The 24,089-nt window shown below is 35.2% G+C and overlaps 5 protein-coding genes across 10 annotated transcripts; 3 read left to right on the top strand and 2 right to left on the bottom strand.

Moving 5' to 3' along the window:
* The first annotated feature begins 337 nt into the window (after positions 1 to 337).
* On the top strand, positions 338 to 2,473 carry LOC127246211 (pentatricopeptide repeat-containing protein At3g05340). Its single transcript, XM_051267461.1, has one exon. It carries the CDS (start codon positions 487 to 489, stop codon positions 2,422 to 2,424), a length of 1,938 nt encoding a protein of 645 aa, XP_051123418.1. The 5' UTR covers positions 338 to 486; the 3' UTR covers positions 2,425 to 2,473.
* Positions 2,474 to 2,969: 496 nt separating this feature from the next.
* On the top strand, positions 2,970 to 5,144 carry LOC127246213 (glucose and ribitol dehydrogenase-like). Its single transcript, XM_051267462.1, has 3 exons — positions 2,970 to 3,252; positions 3,770 to 4,149; positions 4,648 to 5,144. The coding sequence occupies exons 1-3, from the start codon at positions 3,001 to 3,003 to the stop codon at positions 5,027 to 5,029; spliced, it is 1,014 nt and encodes a 337-aa protein (XP_051123419.1). The 5' UTR covers positions 2,970 to 3,000; the 3' UTR covers positions 5,030 to 5,144.
* A 17-nt stretch (positions 5,145 to 5,161) lies between these two features.
* Positions 5,162 to 6,815, bottom strand: LOC127246215 (F-box protein At2g02240-like). Its single transcript, XM_051267464.1, has 3 exons — positions 6,491 to 6,815; positions 5,820 to 5,920; positions 5,162 to 5,747 (listed from the first exon to the last, which is right to left on the bottom strand). The coding sequence occupies exons 1-3, from the start codon at positions 6,782 to 6,784 to the stop codon at positions 5,273 to 5,275; spliced, it is 870 nt and encodes a 289-aa protein (XP_051123421.1). The 5' UTR covers positions 6,785 to 6,815; the 3' UTR covers positions 5,162 to 5,272.
* Positions 6,816 to 10,557: 3,742 nt separating this feature from the next.
* Positions 10,558 to 15,703, top strand: LOC127246919 (aspartyl protease family protein 1-like). Its single transcript, XM_051268573.1, has 11 exons — positions 10,558 to 10,938; positions 11,065 to 11,367; positions 12,221 to 12,356; positions 12,889 to 13,121; positions 13,796 to 14,020; positions 14,104 to 14,239; positions 14,456 to 14,529; positions 14,618 to 14,717; positions 14,786 to 14,843; positions 15,084 to 15,155; positions 15,244 to 15,703. Exons 1-11 carry the CDS (start codon positions 10,889 to 10,891, stop codon positions 15,504 to 15,506), a joined length of 1,650 nt encoding a protein of 549 aa, XP_051124530.1. The 5' UTR covers positions 10,558 to 10,888; the 3' UTR covers positions 15,507 to 15,703.
* Positions 15,704 to 15,821: 118 nt separating this feature from the next.
* On the bottom strand, positions 15,822 to 22,651 carry LOC127246710 (signal peptidase complex subunit 3A-like). Of its 6 annotated transcripts, none has more exons than XR_007837763.1 (7): positions 22,413 to 22,647; positions 22,258 to 22,305; positions 20,334 to 20,396; positions 19,962 to 20,015; positions 19,589 to 19,675; positions 19,151 to 19,365; positions 18,790 to 18,932 (listed from the first exon to the last, which is right to left on the bottom strand). XR_007837763.1 is itself a non-coding variant. In XM_051268232.1 (6 exons), exons 1-6 carry the CDS (start codon positions 22,602 to 22,604, stop codon positions 19,240 to 19,242), a joined length of 570 nt encoding a protein of 189 aa, XP_051124189.1. In that variant the 5' UTR covers positions 22,605 to 22,647; the 3' UTR covers positions 19,068 to 19,239. The 6 variants fall into 6 exon arrangements, 4 of the variants coding, with proteins under 4 accessions (XP_051124187.1, XP_051124186.1, XP_051124189.1 ...); XR_007837764.1 differs by having other exon boundaries at positions 18,823 to 18,932; positions 19,185 to 19,365; positions 22,413 to 22,648; XM_051268232.1 differs by lacking the exon at positions 18,790 to 18,932 and having other exon boundaries at positions 19,068 to 19,365.
* Positions 22,652 to 24,089: the final 1,438 nt, after the last annotated feature.

A 24,089-nucleotide genomic window follows, 5' to 3' on the forward strand; every position in this document is an offset into this window, starting at 1 on the left:
TTTTTTAAACGTATGTTTATAATACAAGATATGTATATATATTTTTTAATGTATATAATATGTCTTTTATTTATTCAAAAAAATTAATTATTTAATACAAAATATTAATGATACACTTTTTATATTTTAGTACTATAAAAAAATATTTCAAATTACAAATATGAAACAAAAACATTTTTATTACATTAAACTATTTTAATTTTGGCTTTGTTTATGCAACATATTTTTACTTATTTGATATTATTTATTTTTCAAAAAATATCACATCAAATAATATATTTTTTCCCAAAACAAAACGTCAATCAGGTATTAATTTTTTACTATTCCCAAATTTCTAAAAACCTCCCAAACCACTGTTCAAACAAACCCTTTATTTTCTTAACAAAGAAAAAACTATAAATTATTTTAATCACATCTTTGATAAATATACATTCACACTGAAATTTGGAGTTGGAGTAAGAGTTGGAGCGGGAGCTAGTTTGATGGATGAGTGGCGTTCAATACCTCTTCTCAAAACTCACCTCTCCATGGCGACCTCTGCCTCTCCATCCATGGCGTCGCCGTGGCGCTTCTTTGATCCTTTCATTTTCTACCCAAACCTCCTTACAAACACCATCGCCGCCACACCTACGCTTCCTTCTTTTGACTTGCATCAGGGAAGGAAATCTTCGCTCAGGATCCTCTATCCACGCCCGTATAATCAAATCCCCGCCCTTCACTGACCTCCACAATCCATCCACCAACGTAATTTGCAACTCGCTGCTGCACATGTACTGCAAAAGCGGTCGACTTCCCGACGCACTCAAGGTGTTCGACGATATGCCCCTGAGGGACACTGTTTCTTACAACTCCCTTATTTCAGGTCTCCTGAAACTCGGCCACTTGCGAGATGCATTCGGGCATTTCAAAACGCTGTTGGGCTGCAATTCATGTTGGTTCGATCACGCGAGCTTGACGTCGATTCTATCGGCTTGTGGTGGCGGGAGCATGGCGTGGCTCGGGACAGTAAAGATGATCCACGCATTGGCAATCTCGAATGGCTATGGAATGCAAATTGCAGTCGGGAATGCGCTGATAACGTCGTACTTCAGGTGCCGATCGTTTGAGTCGGGCATGCGCCTTTTTCACGAGGTTGCGCCGTGGAGGAATGTGGTTACGTGGACGGCAGTGATATCGGGCCTAGCACAAAATGAGTTTTACATAGATAGCATAAACTTGTTCGTGGAAATGTGGCGCGGCGTTACGGTTTCCCCGAATCGCTTGACGTATTTGAGCGCCATCACGGCGTGCTCCGGCTTGAGAGCGCTCGAAGCGGGCTCTCAAATTCACGGCGTTGTTTGGAAGTTGGGGTTCCAGTCAGATGTATGCGTCGAAAGCGCATTGATGGATATGTACGCGAAGTGTGGTTGCGTCGAGGCCGCATGGCGGATATTCGAATCCGCGGAGATAGTCGACAAGGTGTCGCTCACGGTCATCCTCGCCGGTTTGGCGCAAAACGGCTTCGAACGAGAGGCTATAAAGATGTTCGCGAAGATCGTGAATTCAGGCGTCGAAACCGATCCAAACATGATCTCCGCGATTCTCGGGGTATCCGGCGTCGACACGTCCCAAACCCTCGGCGCCCAAATCCACTCTTCGATCGTCAAGAACGGGTTCTCCTCCAACGTCTACGTCGCGAACGGATTAATAAACATGTACTCGAAATGCGGGGAGCTCCGGGGATCTGTTAAAATCTTCGAGTCGATGCATTCCAAGACGCAAATCTCGTGGAACTCCATCATCGCCGCGCACGCCCGTCACGGCGACGGCCGCGAAGCTCTCCGTCGATACGACGAAATGCGATCGAAAGGCGTCGAGCCAACCGACGTTACGTTCTTGTCGTTGCTCCACGCGTGTAGCCACGTCGGGTTGCTACACAAGGGCACGGAGTTCTTACAAACAATGGAGACTCGGCACGGCTTGCGACCGCGGACGGAGCATTACGCGTGCATGGTTGACATGTTGGGCCGGGCCGGGCTATCGAAAGAAGCCAAAGATTTCGTCGACAGGCTGCCCGTGAAACCCGACGCATTAATTTGGCAAGCGTTGCTCGGGGCGTGCCGCATTTGCGGCGATGTCGGTATCGGGAAATACGCGGCTGCGCGGCTGGCCGAGGCCGAGCCGTGTAGCCCGATGCCGTATATCGCGATGGCGAATATTTATTCGTCGAGAGAGCGGTGGCGTGAGCGGGCGACGACGATGAGAACGATGAAGGAGAAGAAAGTTGCCAAGGAAACGGGAATAAGTTGGATCGAAGTCGACAAAGAGATCCATAGTTTTGTTGTAGATGATCGAATTTATAATGACTATGTATGTGAGATCGTTGCCATGTTGTACGGACACATGAATGTGATCGATGATCAAGAATGTATTATCGTCTCGTAAGCAGTTACGGAATCAGTTGTAAAATTTTTGGGGCCAATATTATATTGATTTTTTTTAAGTGATTCAATAATGTTTTTTCAATTTCTTCGGGCACAGTCGGGTAAAAAATAAAATAAAATAAAATAAAATAATTAATTTTTACACTAAAAAATACATCTAATTTTTTTAGGCTGCCCCATGTAGGTCTGTCTTGTGTCCGTAAAAGATGATTTGATTTGTCTAGAGTAAAAAATTTATCTTTATAACAGTTGCGAGCCAAGTAAAAAAAAAGAAAAAAAAGTGTTATCTATAGAGGTTTTTGAGTAATTCCAATCTTAAAATAATTCAATTTGGATTTAATTGCTTTTAAGAATTATTTATCAAAATATGTGAATATAATTTCCAATTTTCTATTGTTGTAGTGGACGAGAAGATGACGCCCGGTTCTTCAGACGTGTCCGCTGCAGCCGGGTCCAAATGTCGCCACGTATCATCCCTCCCGCCGCCGCCCACCGATTCATCGCCACCGCCACCGCCACCGCCACCCTCGTCTTTTATATATTCTCCCAAATCCCAACTTCCATTCACCACAGGCTAATGCTTTCTCGTACCCTCCACCCATTTTCCTCTACATTTCTCTCCAAAGCAATCCGCCGTACTATTCCGCCGCACTACAACACCACCACCACCACCGCCACCGCCCGCTTCTACACTCCAGTAAGATCAATGGCGTCCGGCGGCCAACAATTCCCCCAACAGAAGCAAAACTCTCAGCCCGGAAAAGAACACGTCATGGACCCCAACCCTCAAGCCACCAATCCCCAATACAAACCCGCCAATAAGCTCATCGTCAGACCATTTTCCTATTTAATCAATTTATAATCAAATAAGACATAGTCTGTTCATTTCTAGATTGAATTTATCTTTAGCATTAAATTTTCACTTTGTAGTTTTAGTTTAGTTTAATTTTATTTCTCTTCCTTCCAAAATTCTTCTTTTTTCATTATTGAACAATTAAAAATGAGTTTTTAGTAGACGATCCAACTCTAATTATATTATTTTATTGTCATTGTAAAGTAAATATATCTTATTTAATGTTGCCATGTATGTTAAATTTTGGATAAATTAATTTTTTATTATTTGGATGTTTAATAATTATTGTGCTATTTTTTTTTAATATAATTTATTTTATTTATTTATTTATTATTTTTAATTTCTAATATACAGAACAAATAAATTCCTTCAAAGGATCACCTAGCAAAGAACAATAGAAAATAGACCGACTAATATAATATGTTTTGAAATTGTTCTGCTAAAAAATATTGAATATCTATTTAATGATAAATAATTGGTTAATTTGGTGCAGGGGAAGGTGGCTTTGGTGACTGGCGGCGACTCCGGCATCGGACGGGCAGTGTGCCACCTGTTCGCGCTGGAAGGCGCGACGGTGGCTTTCACGTACGTGAAGGGGCAAGAAGACAAGGATGCTAAAGACACTTTAGAGATGATCAAAAAGGCCAAACATGGGCAGGCTAAGGACCCCATCGCCATACCTGCCGACTTAGGCTACGATGAGTACTGCAAGCGCGTCGTCGAGGAAGTGGTGAAGGCCTACGGCGGGCAGATCGACATTCTCGTCAACAACGCTGCCGAGCAGCATGAGGTCACCTCTATTGAGGAGATCGACGAGCCCCGTCTTGAGAGGGTCTTCAGGACTAACATCTTCTCCTACTTCTTCGTCATCAGGTACTTCAACTAATTTACCGATCCAATCTCGTTTCTGGTTAAATTGATGCTCTTTTATATAAATATATAGTATTATATATATATGTTTTTTATAATATTTATAAAGAAATGTGAAAGAATATTGAAAAAACAAATTCTATATTTTTATAAATTTTTTAAAAAACAAAATATTGAAAGAATATATATAATGCAAGAATTTTTTAATATATTTATAATGTTCTAATATAATATTAATATGATTATATATAATATTTTTTTCTAGTAATTATGGAAAAATATTTTATATATAAAGATGTGTTTAAATATAAATATATATATAGTATTTTTTATTAGAAAAAAACAATTAAATAAAATATATATATATATTCAAAAAATTATATGTGCACATATTTATATGTTTTAAACTCTTTTTAATGTTGGCCTTTTGGCCTTTGTCTAAGCCTGTGCCTACCAAATTTTCAATTAATACTATACATATATATATATATATATATGTAGGCACGCTTTGAAGTATATGAAGTCCGGGAGCTGCATCATCAACACGACGTCAGTGAATGCATACAAGGGCAATGCAAAACTGTTGGATTATACCTCCACCAAAGGCGCAATTGTGGCGCTCACACGCGGCCTCGCCCTTCAGCTGGTGGAGCGCGGCATCCGCGTCAACGGCGTCGCTCCAGGTCCCGTCTGGACGCCATTGATCCCGGCCTCCTTCACAGAGGAGGAGACCGCCAACTTTGGCGGGCAGGTGCCCATGAGGAGGGCCGGGCAGCCAGTCGAGGTAGCCCCGTCTTTTGTCTTCCTCGCCTCGCATGCCGACTCCTCGTACATAAGCGGTCAGGTCCTCCACCCCAATGGAGGAACAATCATCAATGGCTGAACAAGAACATCTATATATATATATATATACAGCAGATATATCTATATAATGGAAGAAAAAGGCTGTTCTGTTTGTTAGTAATGGTGGATAATAAATGTGTTTTTGATATAATTAATATGAACATGCTTAACAAAAAGAACAAAAGTAACTTCATAAAACATAATTTAACTAACAAAAGAAACCGAAAAAAAACAGATGTGTTCATCCATCCTTATTTACCATTCTCCGAGCTAAATAAAGCAATCAATGTTTGGGCCTATATTCAATACCTTCAATATGGATACCACACTTCCAAGAGTCAGTGTCGAGCTGCAGTTTTTGATGATACTCTCTCCCATCTTCGTTGGATTCACGTTTTTCTCTAGTAATGAATAACTCCCATAACTCAATTTCCAGCCATCCGTCAAGCCTAGTATTTGGCCACAAAATATCCGGATGGCATATGAAATCAAGATATCGATCATCTAAATTCTCATCATGGATTGCATCTTTTGGCAACAAACAAATCAAAAATTTTCTCTTATCAGGCCACCATTGGAGCTCCACCTTAGCATGCTTAGGATTGGCGGGAAGTTTAAATCCATCTGTTTCTGTATTGAAAGAGAACACAAAGTAGGCTATGTATTTGGTGTCGGGGGTCAGGGGAGGCATTTCGGCGTAACCAGGGCCATGTATCCTCAGAGCGCGATTTTTAGGAATCTCTGCCACCTCTGAAAACCTGAACTGCAATTCATTCGATTAAATTACTGCTTTCATTGGAGAAATTGTGTTCCTGTGATACAATACGAACCTGGATTCAGGTAATGAAGTCCGATTTATCATTTCTGAACACACTTCTTTTGCAGACAGCATGCAGCAAACCTTTCCGGTAGATCTATCCAATGAAAAGCTCTGTTTTAGGACAGATTTGAAGTTAGCATACTCGTTAAAACATTACTGGAGATAATCATCAACAGAAGGAACAAATTCAAGTAAAGATTATCAGAGAAACAGTGAACTCCGCTTGCCTTAACAGATTCAGTAGTTTAAGATATACTCTACAAAGTGATATCACACAGGATTGTTAAAACTTTCATTCTATCTGCTAAAGATGATGAATGAAACGAATGCAGATATAATCTTGAAGAAATAATATCCAACAAAGCGACATTATCCATAGTTATAGCATATTGATGAAGCATTTGAATTGAAACTATGAATTAAGATCAGATTCACGCACAAAGCACCAAATAGAGCGTCAGAAGTACTCGTTGTTCTAATGGAACACTATCAATGCCATAAACATCTCGTCGTGCGAAATATTCTGGAAATTACTTCGAAATTGATCGCCAAACAAAGCTTCGAAAACAAGTACAGAGATAGAGATACACACATCTAGAGGAAATAGCCAAATTTATTTACTTATTGTGATCGAAAATCAAATAATTGATGCAACAAAAACAATTCATAACAGCGAAAAACCTTGCGACCGTCATCGATGAGGATCGGATGATCACATAGATAGTCGTAGAGTTCCTTCTTCGAACTAAATTTTCTGAGCAGCGAATCGGAACCGGCGACGGAGCGCGAAAGGATTTGGCGATAATCATAGGGCATAAAAGACTCCCAGACGAAATCATATCGAATTGCAGAGGATAAAACAGAGGATAGAATCGCGAGGCGGCATGCGTCCCTGGGATTGGTGAAGGAGATAATATATGCTATGCAGTCCTCCGGCAGCGCAAGGATGTCACCCTTGCACGACTCCGCCCCCATCACTCTTCTCTGCAAAAACTTCTAAGCCTAACAATATATATATATATATATACACACGTATACATATTGTATTGATTAGGGTTTTAGATAAAATATGCAACAATAATCAAAGGGTTTTTTAAGGTAATATAGCGTACTTTATTTTTATTTTTTTTAAATTTAATTTTAATTTTAATTTTTATTATGCAATTAATATAATTTTTTTAATAAAATGTTGCAATCAAATTAATATCGAACTGAAATCTAAATCCAAACAAACACATCCTATAATTAGAAAATAATATTGCAATCAAATTAGTATTGAATTAAAAATCTAAATCCAAACAAACACATCCTATAATGAACAATAAAAACTAAATTACAAAGGAACTAAAGTAATCTTCCGTTAATCAAATATACATATAATTAAAAATGTAATTTGAAATATCTATTTACTTAAATTATATTTTTTATATCTAGAATATTTTTTTTCTTAATATAATAAAAATAATATATAGGTATACACGTATATGAATAATTTTTTTTAAAAAATAGTAACTTATTTAGTGGATATATACATATGGTTTAAGAATATAACGTAATAAGATTTTTATTATTTTTTTTTTTATTGATAAATGATGTAAACAAGATTGTTAATATTTATATGGTTGGATAGATATCTTTTATTTTTATTTTTTATCCGAAGGGATAATCTTCAAAGCCCTAAAGCTGTTATGCAGATAATTTGAAGAAATATATATATTGGTTTATGCGTGGTATAAAAAAATTGATAGGAAATATTTTTTATTTGTGATATAAAATAATTTACAGAAAATATAAAAATAATAAATGCTCAGATATATTAATATTTTTGGAAGAACATGTATATGTATTGAAAGACCACACAAATTCTTCTTGTGTGAATCAATTTCAATGCAAAATTATAACTAATGTCCTACTTCTTTATTTATTTGTAACGTTCAATAATTATTGTCCTATTTATTTTTTGTACAAATATTTTACATTTTTTACCCTTGATTTATATATCATTTTTGTTTGAGCATGTTTTCTCCATCTTCCCATAAAATGTAAAACTGTCATTTCATAATAAAAAAATAATTACCTAAAAATTTGTGCAAATATGATCTAAGACGATAGAATTTAGAGGGAGAAAATATTAAATTAAATTAAAATTAGCATTAGAATTTGACTAAAAGGTTAGTGAAGTTAAACTGGTGTATTCTTTGGGTGTTTTCATATTTGATTTTGTATTATTATTATTTTTAAATAAAATAGTTATTGTATGCTATAGGAACTGAACTGTGGTATTTTTTAAATTTTTATTTTATTTTTGTTTTATAGTATTTGCATAGTAATTTAAATTTGATATTTGATGAAAAAAAAAATACCATTTTTCATTCTAATATAGTATTATAACATTATTTATTGAGAATAAAATGTGTAAAAAAATTATAAGAAAAATTCAAAGAAAATAGAAGCATTGGAGTTTGATTCCCCATATAAAAGGGAAATACTTTCTTTTGTTGATTGATATGATAATATTTATTTTGCTGAGTTTTTATTTTATTTGATTAGATTTTGAATCATAGATTTAGTTATGATTTTGATAACAAATTTTAAAGCTTATCTATATAAGGAATTGCTCCATAGGTTAGGCTCTAGATTTTGATAACAATAAAAAATAAATAATTGAGATAATGTTTTATAACATCAAATAAATATTTAATTTAGTATTTTTTAAAAAAGTTATTAATGATGTTAAAGTCTTTAAAATCTTTAATCTTTAAGATAGTTATTTAGTATGTTAGTCTAATTTTGATTTTAATTGTGTATAAAAAATCAAAAGATAGAAAGGAAAAAATGCACCATCGAAAAAGATTGCTACAAATAAAATTAATAGTATGAAAGCGAAGGATACCAAAAACAACATGGATAATATATGGTAGCTGACTTCAAAGGAGCCGGCGAACATATTTTGAAGATAACAGTGCATTTACGTACAAATTCTATCCCCTACGGTGCAGGGAAAAGTCGATTGCCGATTTTTGAAGAATTGTGTAGAGAAGAAAATTAATGTTAAGTTGATCATATTTGTTCACATGGATTTACCGGCATTCTCTCAAGATCTACTTTGGGTGTGTTCGGTTGAGAGATTTGGACAAAATCTTACTATTTATCCAAAATTTTCCCCCCAAAAACATCAAATCAAACACCTATTTTTTATTTTTTATATTATACTAAAAATCAATTTTACATTCAAAACATCACATCATCACCTATTTATATCACATCATACAACTATTCAAATTCAAAATTTTTACTATTCAAATCCCAACTCAAAATCCAAACCCCCAAACAAACACACCCATTTTAGTTAGACTAAAAATGTCATACGATGATTATTTTGTTGTGAATGCATATATATATATATATATGGGTACTTTTTATTATTATTATTAATTTAATATTTAACATAATTATATTTAATTAATTAATAATAATGAATTATAATATTATTTTTTATTAATAATATTAATAAATTAAAAAAATTAACATATAACTAAAAAAAACTTTAAATTTAGAAAATAAATCAATCTTAAATGATTTTGTATTATTTATATTTTTTTAAAATATAGAAACAAATTTTTTTTATATATATAATACTTCTTCCGCCCCGACAGATTACTTAGTTTCTTTTTTTAATTTAATTTAATTTATAATATAATCTACTCAAAACTCTTTTATTTATATCTTCTTTTTCAATAAACAAATATTAATATATATCTTTAATACTTTTTTTTTTATAAAATTAGTTTTAAATTAATTATAAATAAATAAATAAATATATTAAATAAAATTTTATTATCTACAAATTGATATTCATATAATATATATTTTATCGAAATATAATGCTAAAAGTATTTAAAATACCGATAACACTACTAGCATAAAAAATAATAAAATAATTTATTATTAATAATTATTAATCTATATACATAAAATACGGTATCCCTAACTAAAAAATCATCTTGACCAAGAAAAGTATATTATAAAAATTATTTTTCACAAAAATATTAAATTAAATTATATTACAATCATTATTATTTTGTATTACTTTTAAATTTTAAATCCAAATCCAAAATCAAACAACATTAAGCACGTAAGCCCTGTACCTGTAGACTCACTTGGTTGGTTATTTTAGTATTTCAATTAAGTATTCTTTCTTTCACCTTTTGTCTTTAGTTTATTGTACATAATTATTATATTATAATATAAATAATTATAGATTAACATTAATTTAATTAAAATTTTAAAAATTATTAATTATAAAATGTATGTATAACTAAAATACAATATTCATTTTAAAGCAAACGATATTTATGTAATATATATTATGAATTGTAAAGTATTTATTATACTTCCTTTATCATGCAAATGTGTGTTCATTTGATCGGGTATTGGTTTAAATAAAATTGAGTAATAATTATTAATTATTTTATTGTAAAAAATTGTATAAAAATAGAATAATTTTTTATTTAAAAAAATAATATTTTTTTATGATAATAAAAAAAAAGTAAGTATAAATTTAAATGAAGGAGAAAGTATTAAATAATACAATACTTATAAAATGGTCAAAAATAAAAAAATTGTATATTTCAATGGAGTATATAATTATTTTTATATGGAAAAGAAAAAAAAAAAAAAAGAAGTAAGACAGATAAAAATAAAAATAATGGACTAACTATAATTTTGACAACACGTGTCGAACAGTAATTCGTTCAATTCACACCTATTCATACTGTAAATTAATGTTAAGTATATACTATATTGGTCCAAGATGCCGTAGCCGTTGACTCAAGGTCAGCCCGCAGTAAAAGCTATCTTCGTCCCCATCTTTCTGGTATCATTTTCCAATTGGCAAAGACTGTGAGGGTCCGATGATTACTTTCCACAGACCCCACAGTGCGACTCAGACTGCTGAATTCCTACGTAACGTCCATTTGGAGGGAGGGTTCGGAAGTCCAGCCATGGCGCCAAATCCGCACGACTTTTTTGCGTGTTTTTTCCTCCTTTTAGTTGCCTTTCCTGCTGTGAATCACAACTATGGCTGTGTCGCCCTTTCCAGTTTCTACCCCTCCAATTGACTGGACCAGGTACGTCTTTAATCCTTCTCCACTCTCCATCATTCCGCAATAATTTATTCCGCCCCGAGTAGCTGAGCTCTCAATTTGGTCCTTACATCTCGATTTCGCTTGCAATTGATTGATTATGTATTTTAGGGTTTCGGTGTATTTCGTGTTTCTTGCAGCTTTGGTGCGTTCGATTATTGCCGCGCACGGCGGATCCGAAACCCTAGGGATTTTCGGTTTCGATATCCACCACAGGTATTCGGATACCGTCAGGGAGTTTCTCGACGTCGATGGCTTGCCGGAGAAGGGTAGTCTCGACTACTATGCCGCCATGGCTCACAGAGACCGGCTCTTCAACGCGCGCCGCCTCGCCGGCGGCGCCTCTCCTCCGCCGGAAGGTCACCTCACCTTTTTGGGCAGTAACGAGACTTTCCGAATCAACACCCTTGGCTTGTGCGTAATTCTTTCAACTATCGTCGAAATTGTTTTTATCAGATTTTTTACATGTTTGTTTGCCATGTTCATCAGCAGTTCAGTGCTTCACATGATGGTTATCCTTCCCTTTGATTTATGTTATTATTTATTTTATGGATAATAATGTAGAAGAAGGTGCTAGCATCATTTAACGTAGTTCAAAGTTATAGTTGGATTACAAGAGGATGAGGAAATGATACTATGCACTCGAAACGATAGGTGTTCTTAGAAGGACCTGGAAATTTCTAGAGGTTAGTTACTAGTAATTAGTATGATTGATAGGACTCTAAATCTAATTGTGTTATTTATGGATTTTATTTTTTATTTTTAAATAATTAGATTAAAATTATTTTTTTTTATATATGATAAATTAATTAATTAAGCGAAGAGATAGCCAAAGTACTTTTTATGGTTATCCTAGAAATGCATTATTTTACTAGAGATTATATTGTTTATAAGTGAAAACTAATTTAAGTTAGAAATTTTAGGTACTCTTGAAAAATCTTTTAATCCATATTTTTTGAACAATAGTTCTTAAGTAGCTAGAAATAGACACGAGAATTTGTTAAACACTCTCCGACTACTTGTTTAGTAGAAAAGTGGAAGTGCATATTTTTTAGAATTTACTATTTCCATTGTGTGCTAAGGTTAATAATTCTCGAATACTAGATTATTGCATAGTGAAATTCTTTGTTCTAATTTGATGATAATCATTTTGTGCTCTTGTTCTTTGTTGCTGTCCGAATGTCTATCTGTATCTGTGTTGTAAAGCTGAAAACAAAACTTTCAATATCTGTTTAATAAAGACACGTTTTGCTCTTTATATTTGCAGCTTGCACTATGCCATTGTTTCTGTGGGTACCCCTCCTTTACTATTTCTTGTGGCACTTGACACTGGAAGTGACCTATTCTGGTTACCGTGTGAATGTAGCGATTGTGCCCGAACCTTGAACTCAAGTTCAGGGAAGGTATGTGTGCAAAATCGTGATAATGGGTTAAATATGCATCTGTAAGTCTATGAGATGTGTTAAATTCTATTTTATTTCTATGATATATCTTAATTAAGTCCAGTTTTTAAAATTTGTTTCAATAATCCATCAATGTTTGCTGATGTTTATTAAGATGGAGAAAGAACTACCTTCTTCTACATAAATGTACATTTTGATTGTTTTTCATGGCAGTCTTGGCAACTCCAATATGTGTTGGATTTAATTTTCGAAAAAATTAATCTTGTACCGAAAAAATTCTTAAAGACTAACATTTAATTATTCTATAACTGAGGACAAAATTAGAAATAAACACTTCTTTGGGAACTAAAATCATGATTATGCCATGTATATAGCTCTTTTTTGATTAAGAACTGCAAGCATTGGGAGAGTGTGGATTATTTGTCTTGACTGCTTATTATATAAGCAGATTGAATAAATACTTCAATCTACCTGATAATGTTGCCTGGTGTGTGTATTCTTACTTACTCGAATTATGTCTCGATGGAAACAGAAACTGGACTTAAACATATACAGCCCCAGGACATCCTCAACTAGTGCGACAGTTGCATGCAATAGCACAAAGTGCGGACATAGAAGATGCTCGCGCACATTTAATGGTTGTGCTTATCAGGCTCTATACCTTTCCACCAACACATCAACTACTGGGATCTTGGTTGACGATGTGTTGCACTTAGGTTCCGATTCCACACCCCAAATACCAGTCGATGTCCCAATTACATTAGGGTGGGTTCTACTGATCATAGTGTGGTTACTATTCCCAACCTGTGCAATTTTATTATACAATACTCCCGATGAGGCTTATGATTATGCCTTGTCTTTTTCAAGCTCTTCTTTCGTGACTTGCGGCTTGCATTTTCTTGCATATGGTGTTGATTGGAGTGCTGATTAGCCTCAGTCAGCACATTGTAATGATATATACTGGACATGGTTGTTATCGAAACAACATGTGTTGTGTATATCATTAGCATGTATTGTCATTTATATATTATATATTATATATTATGTTGTGTTAACATGTGATATATGCTGAGATCAGTGATGACGTGTTGCGTGGACTATTATCATGTCTTGTCAAATCAACATGTTGCACTATATTATATTAACATAAATCGTGTGTTGTTTTAACATATGATATATATTGAGATCAATGTTGGCATGTGCTCGTGTGATTATTTTCATATATTATTAGTTCATATACTATATTTGTATTATATTAATGTAAACAATATGTTGTCTGTGAATTTGTTATGTATTGTGCTGTCAGTATGTTGTTGAATGACACCCTAATTGTTTCCCGATAAATCACTTGCTTGTTTTTGCATCTCTAGAAAGTTTTACACATCTGACTGCCAATTGTTTGTTTTATGACAAATCTGAATGCATCTCTTTCATCTCAGATGTGGGATAGTTCAGACAGGTGATTTCTTGAGAGGAGCTGCCGTTAACGGTCTGTTTGGGCTCGGAATGAACAATCTATCTGTCCCTAGCATTTTAGCTAGCGGTGGCCACACAGCGAATTCCTTCTCTATGTGTTTCCGGCATGAAGGAATCGGGAGAATAGATTTTGGCGATAAAGGGACTCCCGGCCAGAATGAAACTTCATTTAATCTACAACAGTCACAGTAAGCATTCTTTTTCTTTTATGGGAAATAAAATTTAAACCTGTTTCTTCATTCTTTAAAACTTTTCCGGCACTTTCTGGCAGCCGTTCCTACAATGTTACCATAACGCAAATAGCTGTGGAGAAAAACGTCACCAATCTCGAATTCACAGCTATATTTGACTCTGGCACGTCATTTACGTATCTGAATGATCCGGCTTACTCGGCTATTGTAGAGAGTGTAAGGCAAAGTCTATCATAATCTTATTTCTCCGTCTTGGTTTGTTTGAAGGATAATATTCCCATGAAACTATTTTAGCAAATGACATTAATAACTTTATGTCCGAACATAGTTTTTTATCCTTTAAAGTGAACATAGCTTAGCTTTATATGGTTTTTAATTTTTACTCTTGGAATTCTGAATGCTGAAGCATTATCTGTTCTTCTTCCACCGCAGTTCAATCCTCAAATAACTGAGCCACGCTATCGGCCTCCAAGGAAGATTATTTTCGACTATTGTTATGCCCTCAGGTTGGTTCATTTTATTTCGCATAAAAAATTGTCGGCATGTCTTTTCTGGTATAAAACAGTTCTCAACTGCAGCTTCCGTTCCTTGCAGTCCTAAACAAGATAGCTATACCATCCCGAGCTTGAGCTTGATAATGAAGGGTGGGAACCAATTTTCTGTTCTTGCACCAACAATTGGAATTCCCCGGCAGGTAAAAAGAAGGCAGTGCGTGAGAAATTTGTCATGAATCGTGCTGATAGGCTGCTCCATCATCTGCAGGGTGGATATGCATATTGTTTGGCTATTGTCAAAAGTGACGATGTTAACATTATTGGACGTGAGTATCTAAATATCCGCAGTCTTTAATTCAGTGTGTTTCGAGTTTCAATGATTTTAACATTCTGTTAAATATTCTACCTCGGTCGATATTAGAATCAGGAATTGTAGTTAGAATGTTTGGTAGAAAAAAGTTGTTTTCTTTTTTATGATTTTACACTGTAGGAATGTTGCTTAGTTTTCATCCCGATTTATCGAAACGAGGATGCTGACGATGTTGTTTTTTATATTCCATTCCCAGAAAACTTTATGAGCGGCTACCGACTAGTGTTTGATCGTGAGAAGATGGTTTTAGGCTGGAAAGAATCCGACTGTGAGTTCGTCTCATCTCCCTATATGTTCTTAGTAAATAAGTATTATCTTAATTTGAAGATTTGTGTTGTTCGATCCTTCCTTCTCAGGCTTCACTGCCACGTTGAATAATGGATCGAGCAATACTTCTCCTGTAGTCAATCGTAACGACACAGAAGCTCCTTTGCCGAGGCCTGGGAACAGAATTCCTGGGCCGGCTTCATCCCCGGAACAACTACTGCCCCCACCGGCAACTCGTGGAAGCAGCAGCGCAGCTGCGGCGCTGGCCGGATTGGAGTACCACGAGGCCAACAGACTTTTGGTGTTCATACTTTCGATATTTCTCCATCTCTTAATCATTCTGTCTTTTTGAGGGGTACCTTACCTCACTTGAGTACTGGTCAGTTTTCTCGCATACACACCATATATATATATATTGCAGGGAAAATTTGAATGGTTTTCATTTTTTGAGGTGAACTGATTATATGCATATCACAGTAGAGTATTACTATTATTATTTGTGTCTAGACACAGTTTATTTTCAATGGTTATAATAATGATTATACTTTATACTTGACTTTTAGATTTATGCCTTTTTTTTTTTATTATTATTATTTAAGCCTGTCTTTTAAACTTAAATATATTGACATTTATATGCATTGTAATTAAATTATAAAAAATTTACTAATGACGGGAAGGAGTATGATATTCAAAATTCCATGAAGTTTCTATATAACTCAACTGACACTAACCGCATTTCCCTATTTCCGTAACCAAATACACCCATAACGTAGTGTAGTGTATTGTAACACTAAATAATCCAAATTCGACGACGTTAGAGTAGGCCATGTCCGAGCGTTTTTTGCCGGGGTCATCGAGAGATTTTGGCTATAACTAGACTTACAGCTATGAAGATGACGTAGAGCGCAACGAGGCAGAATCCCCAGAACCTGGGAACGCGAAACCTATGCCAAGTTACCACCAAAAGAGACCCCATCAAGCTTAGAATCAAGAACACGAATGCCATCACGATGCTCGTGTGGAACCGAAGCTCGTAAGCTTCAGGGAATACTTCCACTGTCTCTATCACTAAACCTGTCCCAAGCCCAAACAGCATGTTGAACATAGGCCCGGCAAAGCAACCGGCCATAGCCATGGCCGGCTGCCCGGCTTTTGCGACAGCCACATCAGCAACAAGGTCGCCGACTGAATTCCCCCAAGCAAGAACCGTCAATCCAAGAAGGGCAGGGGGGAGTCGCAACAGCTGGCCAATAGCCGCGAGGCAGTTCAGCAATTCGCCAGCCGTGGTTGAAATCCAGAAAACACTCATGATGAATGCAATGACCGCTGCAGAGATTTGCTCGGATTTTGGTGGCTCTTTTTCGATCATGTAATGGAGAACGGCTAAAGAGGAGCTGGCGAAGAGTACCACCGACCAAAGAGGGAAGCGGGTGTTTGGAATAAGGAAAATAATCGAATGGTCTAGAGGCATAAATGATTTGCAGGAGAATAGAAGGGCGAGTGGGCAGAGAGCTATGGTAGCAGATTGGTAAAACCGGCTCCATTTGGATGGAGATGTTTCTGGGACAGTGAGTTTTAGAAGTGTCGAGACAGGAACTTCCCACGTCCGTGATATCTGCAAGAATGAGAATACTAGTACTTGAAGAATCATAATCGATAAGGAGAAAACTTTGGAAAAATTACTTGCATCGCTAGAAATTTATTGAATATGCATGACATTAAGAAACATGCAGCCAAATTAAACCACTTGCTTATACCATTCCATTTTGTCTAGTGTCTTTGTCCTATTCATGATTACAAGCTAATACCGAAGGTTACGATTTCAATGATGCAACAAAAAGACAAGAAAATAAATATTGATTCCTCGCAAGAATAAATGTGTATTTCCGTAACACAAACCAAATGATGTAGCCACAGCTATTCGAAAAAGAATTTGCATTTCTTCCAGTTTAATCCTAACAGATTAAAGCACCAACGGCAACAAGCGAGCATATGCCAGACACATGTATACAAGTTTGGTTTTGAGAGCTGTAACCTTTGATTAACAAGATTGCAGCAAAAGCATCATTTTTCAGTTATACAACTAGTATACTCATAATAATCTGCAACTTAGACAAATTAATACTAATATTTATTTTGTTAGAAAGCTAATAATATAGCTTCATTGGCGGGTAGGTCGTATATTCTTTCTAATTAATGGATGAGAGATATAAAATAAAGAAGATTTATCGAAGGGCTAATGCGACCAAAAGAAGAACATGCTAATCACGAGATAAATTCCACAAGCTGCTGAGATAATATCTAATGTCTTACACTTCATGTCTACAGGTCAAATCATATATAGCAACCATAAACACCATGCAATGAGCCTTTAGATCTCAGTCTAGACCTAATAAAGGAGAAGCTTTTTTCCAAAATCTCTAACTACTATAACTGGTAGCATAAACAAACTTTGCTATAAATATTCATAAAATATCCATTTTACATCCATGGATACACCTAAATAAGATCCTAAATAATGCCTCACTGCCCCATGAATAAAATCTTGAGCATCAAAACATGAGAGTGCATATGTTACACTAACACAATTTTTTTAAGTGTTGACAATTTAGACATGAAATTGCATAGGAAATAATCACACATAAAAGAACAAGACAAAATGATCAAATCCTGCAAATCTGAGATCCAAAATAGAAACCACAAGTTCCCAACAAAGGTAAGAAGAAACAAAGATTATAAACCTCAAGAGCTTCAACATCAACAAAATCAATCACAAATCCAATGAGCAAGTGAAACTAAACAGTAACAAAAATTAAGTAGAACTGAATTCAGTAGATCACATACCATGTTGAGGACCTTCCAAAACCCAAAACTCTTCTTACTTCCAGCATTAAATCTGTCCACCAATTCCCCACTTTCACAATCCATCGCCACTACCTCCGCACCAACGCCGCCGCCGCCGCCGCCGCCGCCGCCAGCGGCGCCACCATCAGCGCCTTTCCTTTTCTCCTCTCCAACCACACTTCTGTATCCAAAATCCATAGAAAACACAATGCCGACAAAGAAAACGTAGAAACCAACAAAACCAACAGCCTGCCACAAGTAAATCTCGGCACTCAAATACACATAAAACAGAAACAGTGCAGCAGTCAAATAAAACAGCACATCCCTAATAAAAGGCGCCGGATCGACGGCGAACGGCGCGGCGTAGATCGCGACGAATCCTACAACAAACGCCGAAACAAACGTCCCCGCCGAAAGAATCGCACCGAAACCGGTCCGCGGCTGTCCGCCGCGAACCGCCGCGACCGAAGCGAACACATCTGGAGCGCCATTACCCAGCGCCAGAAGCGTGACCGCTCCCATCGACGGCGAGAGCTTCAGGTGAGCTGATAGCTTCGTCACGACGACGGAGAACCGATCCTGGGCGGTTTTGACCAGGATGTAGAACTGGAAGAGGAGAACAAGGACGAGGAAGGGGACGGAGAGGAACGGGTTACCTGCGAAGAGGCAGGAATGGAAGGAGGAGTAGTCGAAGAGGCCATCGGAGGAGGTGAGGCGGCAGTTGGACTCGGCGAGGAGAGCTCTATGCGGAGTAGGGTATTGTGGAATTGAAGGGCGGCGGGGGATTGCGAGGAAGAAGGCGATTGTGGCGACGAGGAGGAGGAAGACGATGAAGTTGAAGGCCATGCCATGGATCCTAGTCTGAAACTGCTCCGTCCGCCATTGACGCTAGGAAGAAGCAGCTGTCGCTAATCCCGGAGATTCGTGACAGACTCTGTTTTATTCGCAAACGCAACAAACCTTAATCAATCATTTATTAGTATTAATTTTTTTATAATGATTAAAATGATCTAATTAAGAATAATAGCAATAATACAAAAGCAGTGATATATAGACCAGACCTTCAAAAAAACAATATATACGGTACTATAATATTGCAAGCAAAGCAAATGTGAATTCAATGGAATATCATACCAAATGTCATTTCCTTACCTTCAGTTCAATTACACGATAGGAGAATACCTACCTATTCTCAATTGCCATACCGCCATGGCTACAACAAATGTGGAAGAAGGAAATCTTTATTTATAATCAAGGGGCAACTGGAAGCCAGTGGCGACTATTCTGTCAGTAAACATCTTCCCAGTCTTGGGCATGACATGCCATTGTAATGTTAAGCTAAATTCTCTACCCCTTAGGTTGCTTCCCTACAACATGGTCATGGTGGGGTGGGATGGGATGGGATGAGATGATCCGTTGACATAATTAATCAATCAATGGTTGTTCGGAGAAGCCAAATTCACAATTCACAAAGAGTGTGTTTACTTTAAAGTGAGAGCTCTTAATCTTTATTTATGTTGTATATTACTACAACATAAAAGATTAGGTTGTCACTTGAAATAACACATTCACAAAGATGAAAGCACTCACTTGATCAGTAAAACGGTATTCGTTAATCGTGCGAAGGCAAAACTTTGCTTGTTCTTTGGAAGGTACAACTCCATCCCATAGTGATACCTGCAAAAATGCATTAGTAAACATTTGTGAGACATAGTAAAAGATTTCTTCCAAAAATCAATATTCTTTCCTTTTCTTACCGGTTTCCATTGGTCAATAAACAATATTCTTTCAATAGTTGATCCATAATTTTATGACATCATTGTAGGGATAGTGACAATAAAATAAAAGCAACCAGAGAGTACCCAAACCACACATTCAAACTTTTGTCAATGGAATGAGAAAGATTTGATCATGATATATGACACGACACACCAAACCAGCATACACAAGAATTAGCATATACCTGATTAAGTGCATTCTTTGGGGTTTCATACTCTGCAGATATGAACACAAAGACCTGCAATTTTTGAATGAATATTATCACTTCCAAATTAAGGTTAATGGCAACAATTATTCCTTCATAGATTGAATGCAGGTGAGGTTGCTTTTTGCACAATCAGATGAGCATTATGTATGAGCATTTTATGATGGCATAAAAATGTTCTCTTCTTTAATCCTCACAAACTGATTAACCATACTTCAGTGCTAAAAATAAAAAAACCCACAGAGAGTATAAACAATTTGCAGGTTATTAAGATGGGAGAAAAAGGATTCCCCTCTTCTAAACTGGAATCACCTAAGTCATAGAAACTGTGCAAATAAGGTAATGACAGACCTGCTTTGTATTCCATGTAAACAAAGATTGTAAGTTTGCTGATATATTCAAGGCCAGGCTTACCTGCATAAATTTAAAATAAAAGCAACACTCGTTAACCAATCCACGTAAATCACCGACTGTTGTATCCCAGAGGAGAAATAAGAAAACTTGGCCATATGTTGACATCAGCGAGTGCAATGATGCAAACCACTTAGTAACCAGAAAACATATGCATTTGCTCCCAATAATAGAAATATAATGATATAAAACTGATCATTGTAGAATTAAACATATTTTGTTATTTAGAAAAATGCTTAACTGGAATCTCCAAAGGCCAAATCCATAACCCAGCACATAAATATCTAAGTCGAACTTTACCCCTTATCTGTTCAATGAATTTTGGGCAATTTTTTAGGTTTAGCCATCAGGTGTAGATGGCTATAACAACCCCTAACTAATCCAAATTCAACCCAAATTGTACCAGGAGAACATAAACTCTGATCCAAAGTCTTTAACATGGCAAGTATAAAATGTTAGCTCTAAGTCTAACTGGAAATCTCTCCTTAGTATATTACTCAATCCCTCACTAATAGATTCAATAGTGGTTGTTCTATGACATGAATTTTAAGCTGGGGGTGCCAGTTCAGTTTGATTTAGGTAAGTAGGTTCACTTTGATGGTTACTATACTTGCCCTAATTAATAAGAGTGTTTAATGAATATTTCAATCAGTATATAACCTGTATGGAGATCATATCTAAGAACTATTCTTTAGCCATTTACCAAAGAAAACCATGTCCTTGCTGCAATTAAGCAGCACAGGCTACTTTTTGGCAGGGGAGTTCCTTTTCGGGACATCCTAAACTAAAAAAAAAAAAAGAAGTTTGGCTCACTTGCTCCTTCAAGGCAGAACAAACACAAACTAAAAAACCCTTAGAAGTCATTTCAAGCTCCTTATACCAACAGTATATTTTGAACACATTATTCATTACTCTGCAGGATTGCAGAGTAGATAGAAACAATTAATCAACTCATTTCACCTGTAATTAAGAGGATAGCCGTGGATTAAAACTATATCTAACTTTTGATAGTCAATCAATCAGTTGAGGGTTGGAAACTTAATCCAAAGGCAGCAAACAACTAATCTCTTAAATGCAAGGCAAGATATGGGAAGATGGTAACATGTTCTGGATATTCCACTTCAAGTATGCTACATATGACCAGCAGAGTAACATATGAACAAATCAGTCTCGAACACCTTTAATGTGGGTTCTGTAACACAGGACATGACTTAATGTGAATTGTGTTTTGGAGACTCCTATTTACTGGAATCCACCTAAAGAACAAAACAGTGCATTGCTCTTTTTAAGTGAACTTGTCACAGTAGAACTTGCTCCAGTTTACCCGTTGCAAAGTTACATTAACAAAGGAATAAATAAAACAGGACATTATGTAATGTGAATTGCTATATGGTGATTTCTCTTTACTGGAAACACAAAAGGAACAAAGTAGAATAGTTACTGTAGAATCTTCTCCAAATGGATGAACATACTGTAATACCACTCGACAGTTGTGATATTGCAAAGTAGCAATTAAATGTTCAACATGATCTGATAAAAATAACCATCTATAGAGATGGCAAACACAAAACTAAATATAGACAGCATCACGTCTTCTATACCTCCAAATTATGATTGAAGCTCGATGTTTCAGCTCAAACTTCAATAAGCAACAGCAACATCAACGTCAACGTCAACATCAACATTCCATATTCAGAGGTTAAACGCATACACTTATTCAAACACCTAATGAAAATTTGAACTAACATTCATAAAATCAAAACGCTCAAATGCAAAAGCGAAAGAAACAGTGACAAGGACAGTGAAATAAGAAAAACAATAATTACTGTTAAACAAAACAAACTGCAGAAACGGCTGGAGCTACCTCCTCGTTACCGTCCAGCTTCTTCTGGAAGCTATGGATGTACAACACCTAGAAAACAGACCAAAAAAGAAGTGATGGACCAATTAGGGTTAAGCGCGGACGAACACAACACATACATGCATATATCCTCCACATTAAAATGATCTGAAATTTACTTGAACGTGGGAGGTCGGAGATGGTGAATTGAAGGTGTCGGTGAGAGAAGCCATGGCAGACATGAGCACGAGAATGGTGAAGGAGAGAGTGAAGAGAGCGTTGGCTCTGTACGCGTGGGCGTGCATTGCTCTGGCCTGGGCTTTGTATCGTGCGCTCACCATGAAATCAACCTGCATACCCAAACCGACCATTTTATACCGCCCCAAAACCGTCCGACCACGCGGTTTTCGTTTTTACTTTTTTATTTTTTAGAAACATTTTTAGTGAGATTTGTTTTTTTTTTTTTTTTTTTTTGAGAGAGAGAATGAAATCGGCTACCAGAAATAATGGAATTGCAAATGTGACTAAAAATCAACAATAATAATAATAATAAATTTACTAAAAAATTCTACTCCGTCCTTGTCCATTTTTCTTTATCCGTATGTCCATTTATTTTATCATATTTTTCTTTAGAAAAAAATTGATCTCACATCACATGTTCAAATCTTACGCTACAAAGTCATTCATTACGGCTATGGCAAAGGATATCGTAAGGGATTATTATTTATATTGTGAATTTTTTTAACATACAATTCTCTATATTTTGTATAACAAATATCCTTTTAAATTATTTCAAAAAATAAACACATCTCGTTGTAAAGATGATTTTTTTTTTTTCAAATAATAATGATAAAATTTTTTATTGAATAATTTTATTTTAGATTAATTATAATTTTTTTTCAACAAGTTTAATTATTTTAACTTATGTGTTATAGAAGAGAATTGAAAATAAAAAATAAATAAATTTTCAATTATTAATGATAAACAAACAAGATAAATAAATTCATTTATTTTCCCCTATTATTATGTATCAAACACCCCTCGAGTTTGAAATGTTATTTCAAGAGATATAATTTGACTATATATTATAGTGTTTGTTCGGGGGATTAGATTGGATTTACACTATTTTTCCCCAAAACATCAAATCAAATACTTATTTTTTTATTTTTTATATTATACTAAAAATTAATTTTACATTCAAAATATCACATCGACACTTATTTATATCACATCATACAACTATTCAAATTCAAAATTTTTACTATTCAAATCCCAACTCAAAATCCAAACCCCCAAACAAACACACCTAAATATATTTCATATAAATGTCATAAAAATTATGATATCAACCTACAATTTAATAAATTTAAAGAATATATTTGTTTAATATTTATAGCTTTGATTTTTTTTTTTAGTACGAGATTTGTCAAAAATATTATAAAAAAATAATATTGTATAAATATTTATTATTATTATATATAAAAATGGAACATACAGCTTCATTTTTTTTTATTCCCTATGTTCTATCATGTTTACATTTTTGCCCATCTCACATCTCATAAAAGAAAATATACATTTTAATTTTATTTTAAATTTTTTATTAGACTAATCAACTGATTATACTTGTTACATATTTTTAACTATTTACTAATTATACTTGTTATATATTTTTAATTATTTACTAATTATATTTATTATGAATTCTGGTATCAGGACAACGAGGGAGTATAAGATAATATATGTGAGAAGTCGTATAACCTTTAAAAAAATTAAGTGAGCACATTCTTATTTATAAACAAACGTAACATAAAAAATGAACACTCCTATTTATTACCAAACAGACCAATAATTTTTAT

The sequence above is a fragment of the Andrographis paniculata genome, unplaced genomic scaffold (genome assembly GCF_009805555.1).
Source record: "Andrographis paniculata isolate CXL003 unplaced genomic scaffold, ASM980555v1 Contig30END, whole genome shotgun sequence".
Classification (NCBI taxonomy): Eukaryota; Viridiplantae; Streptophyta; class Magnoliopsida; order Lamiales; family Acanthaceae; genus Andrographis; species Andrographis paniculata.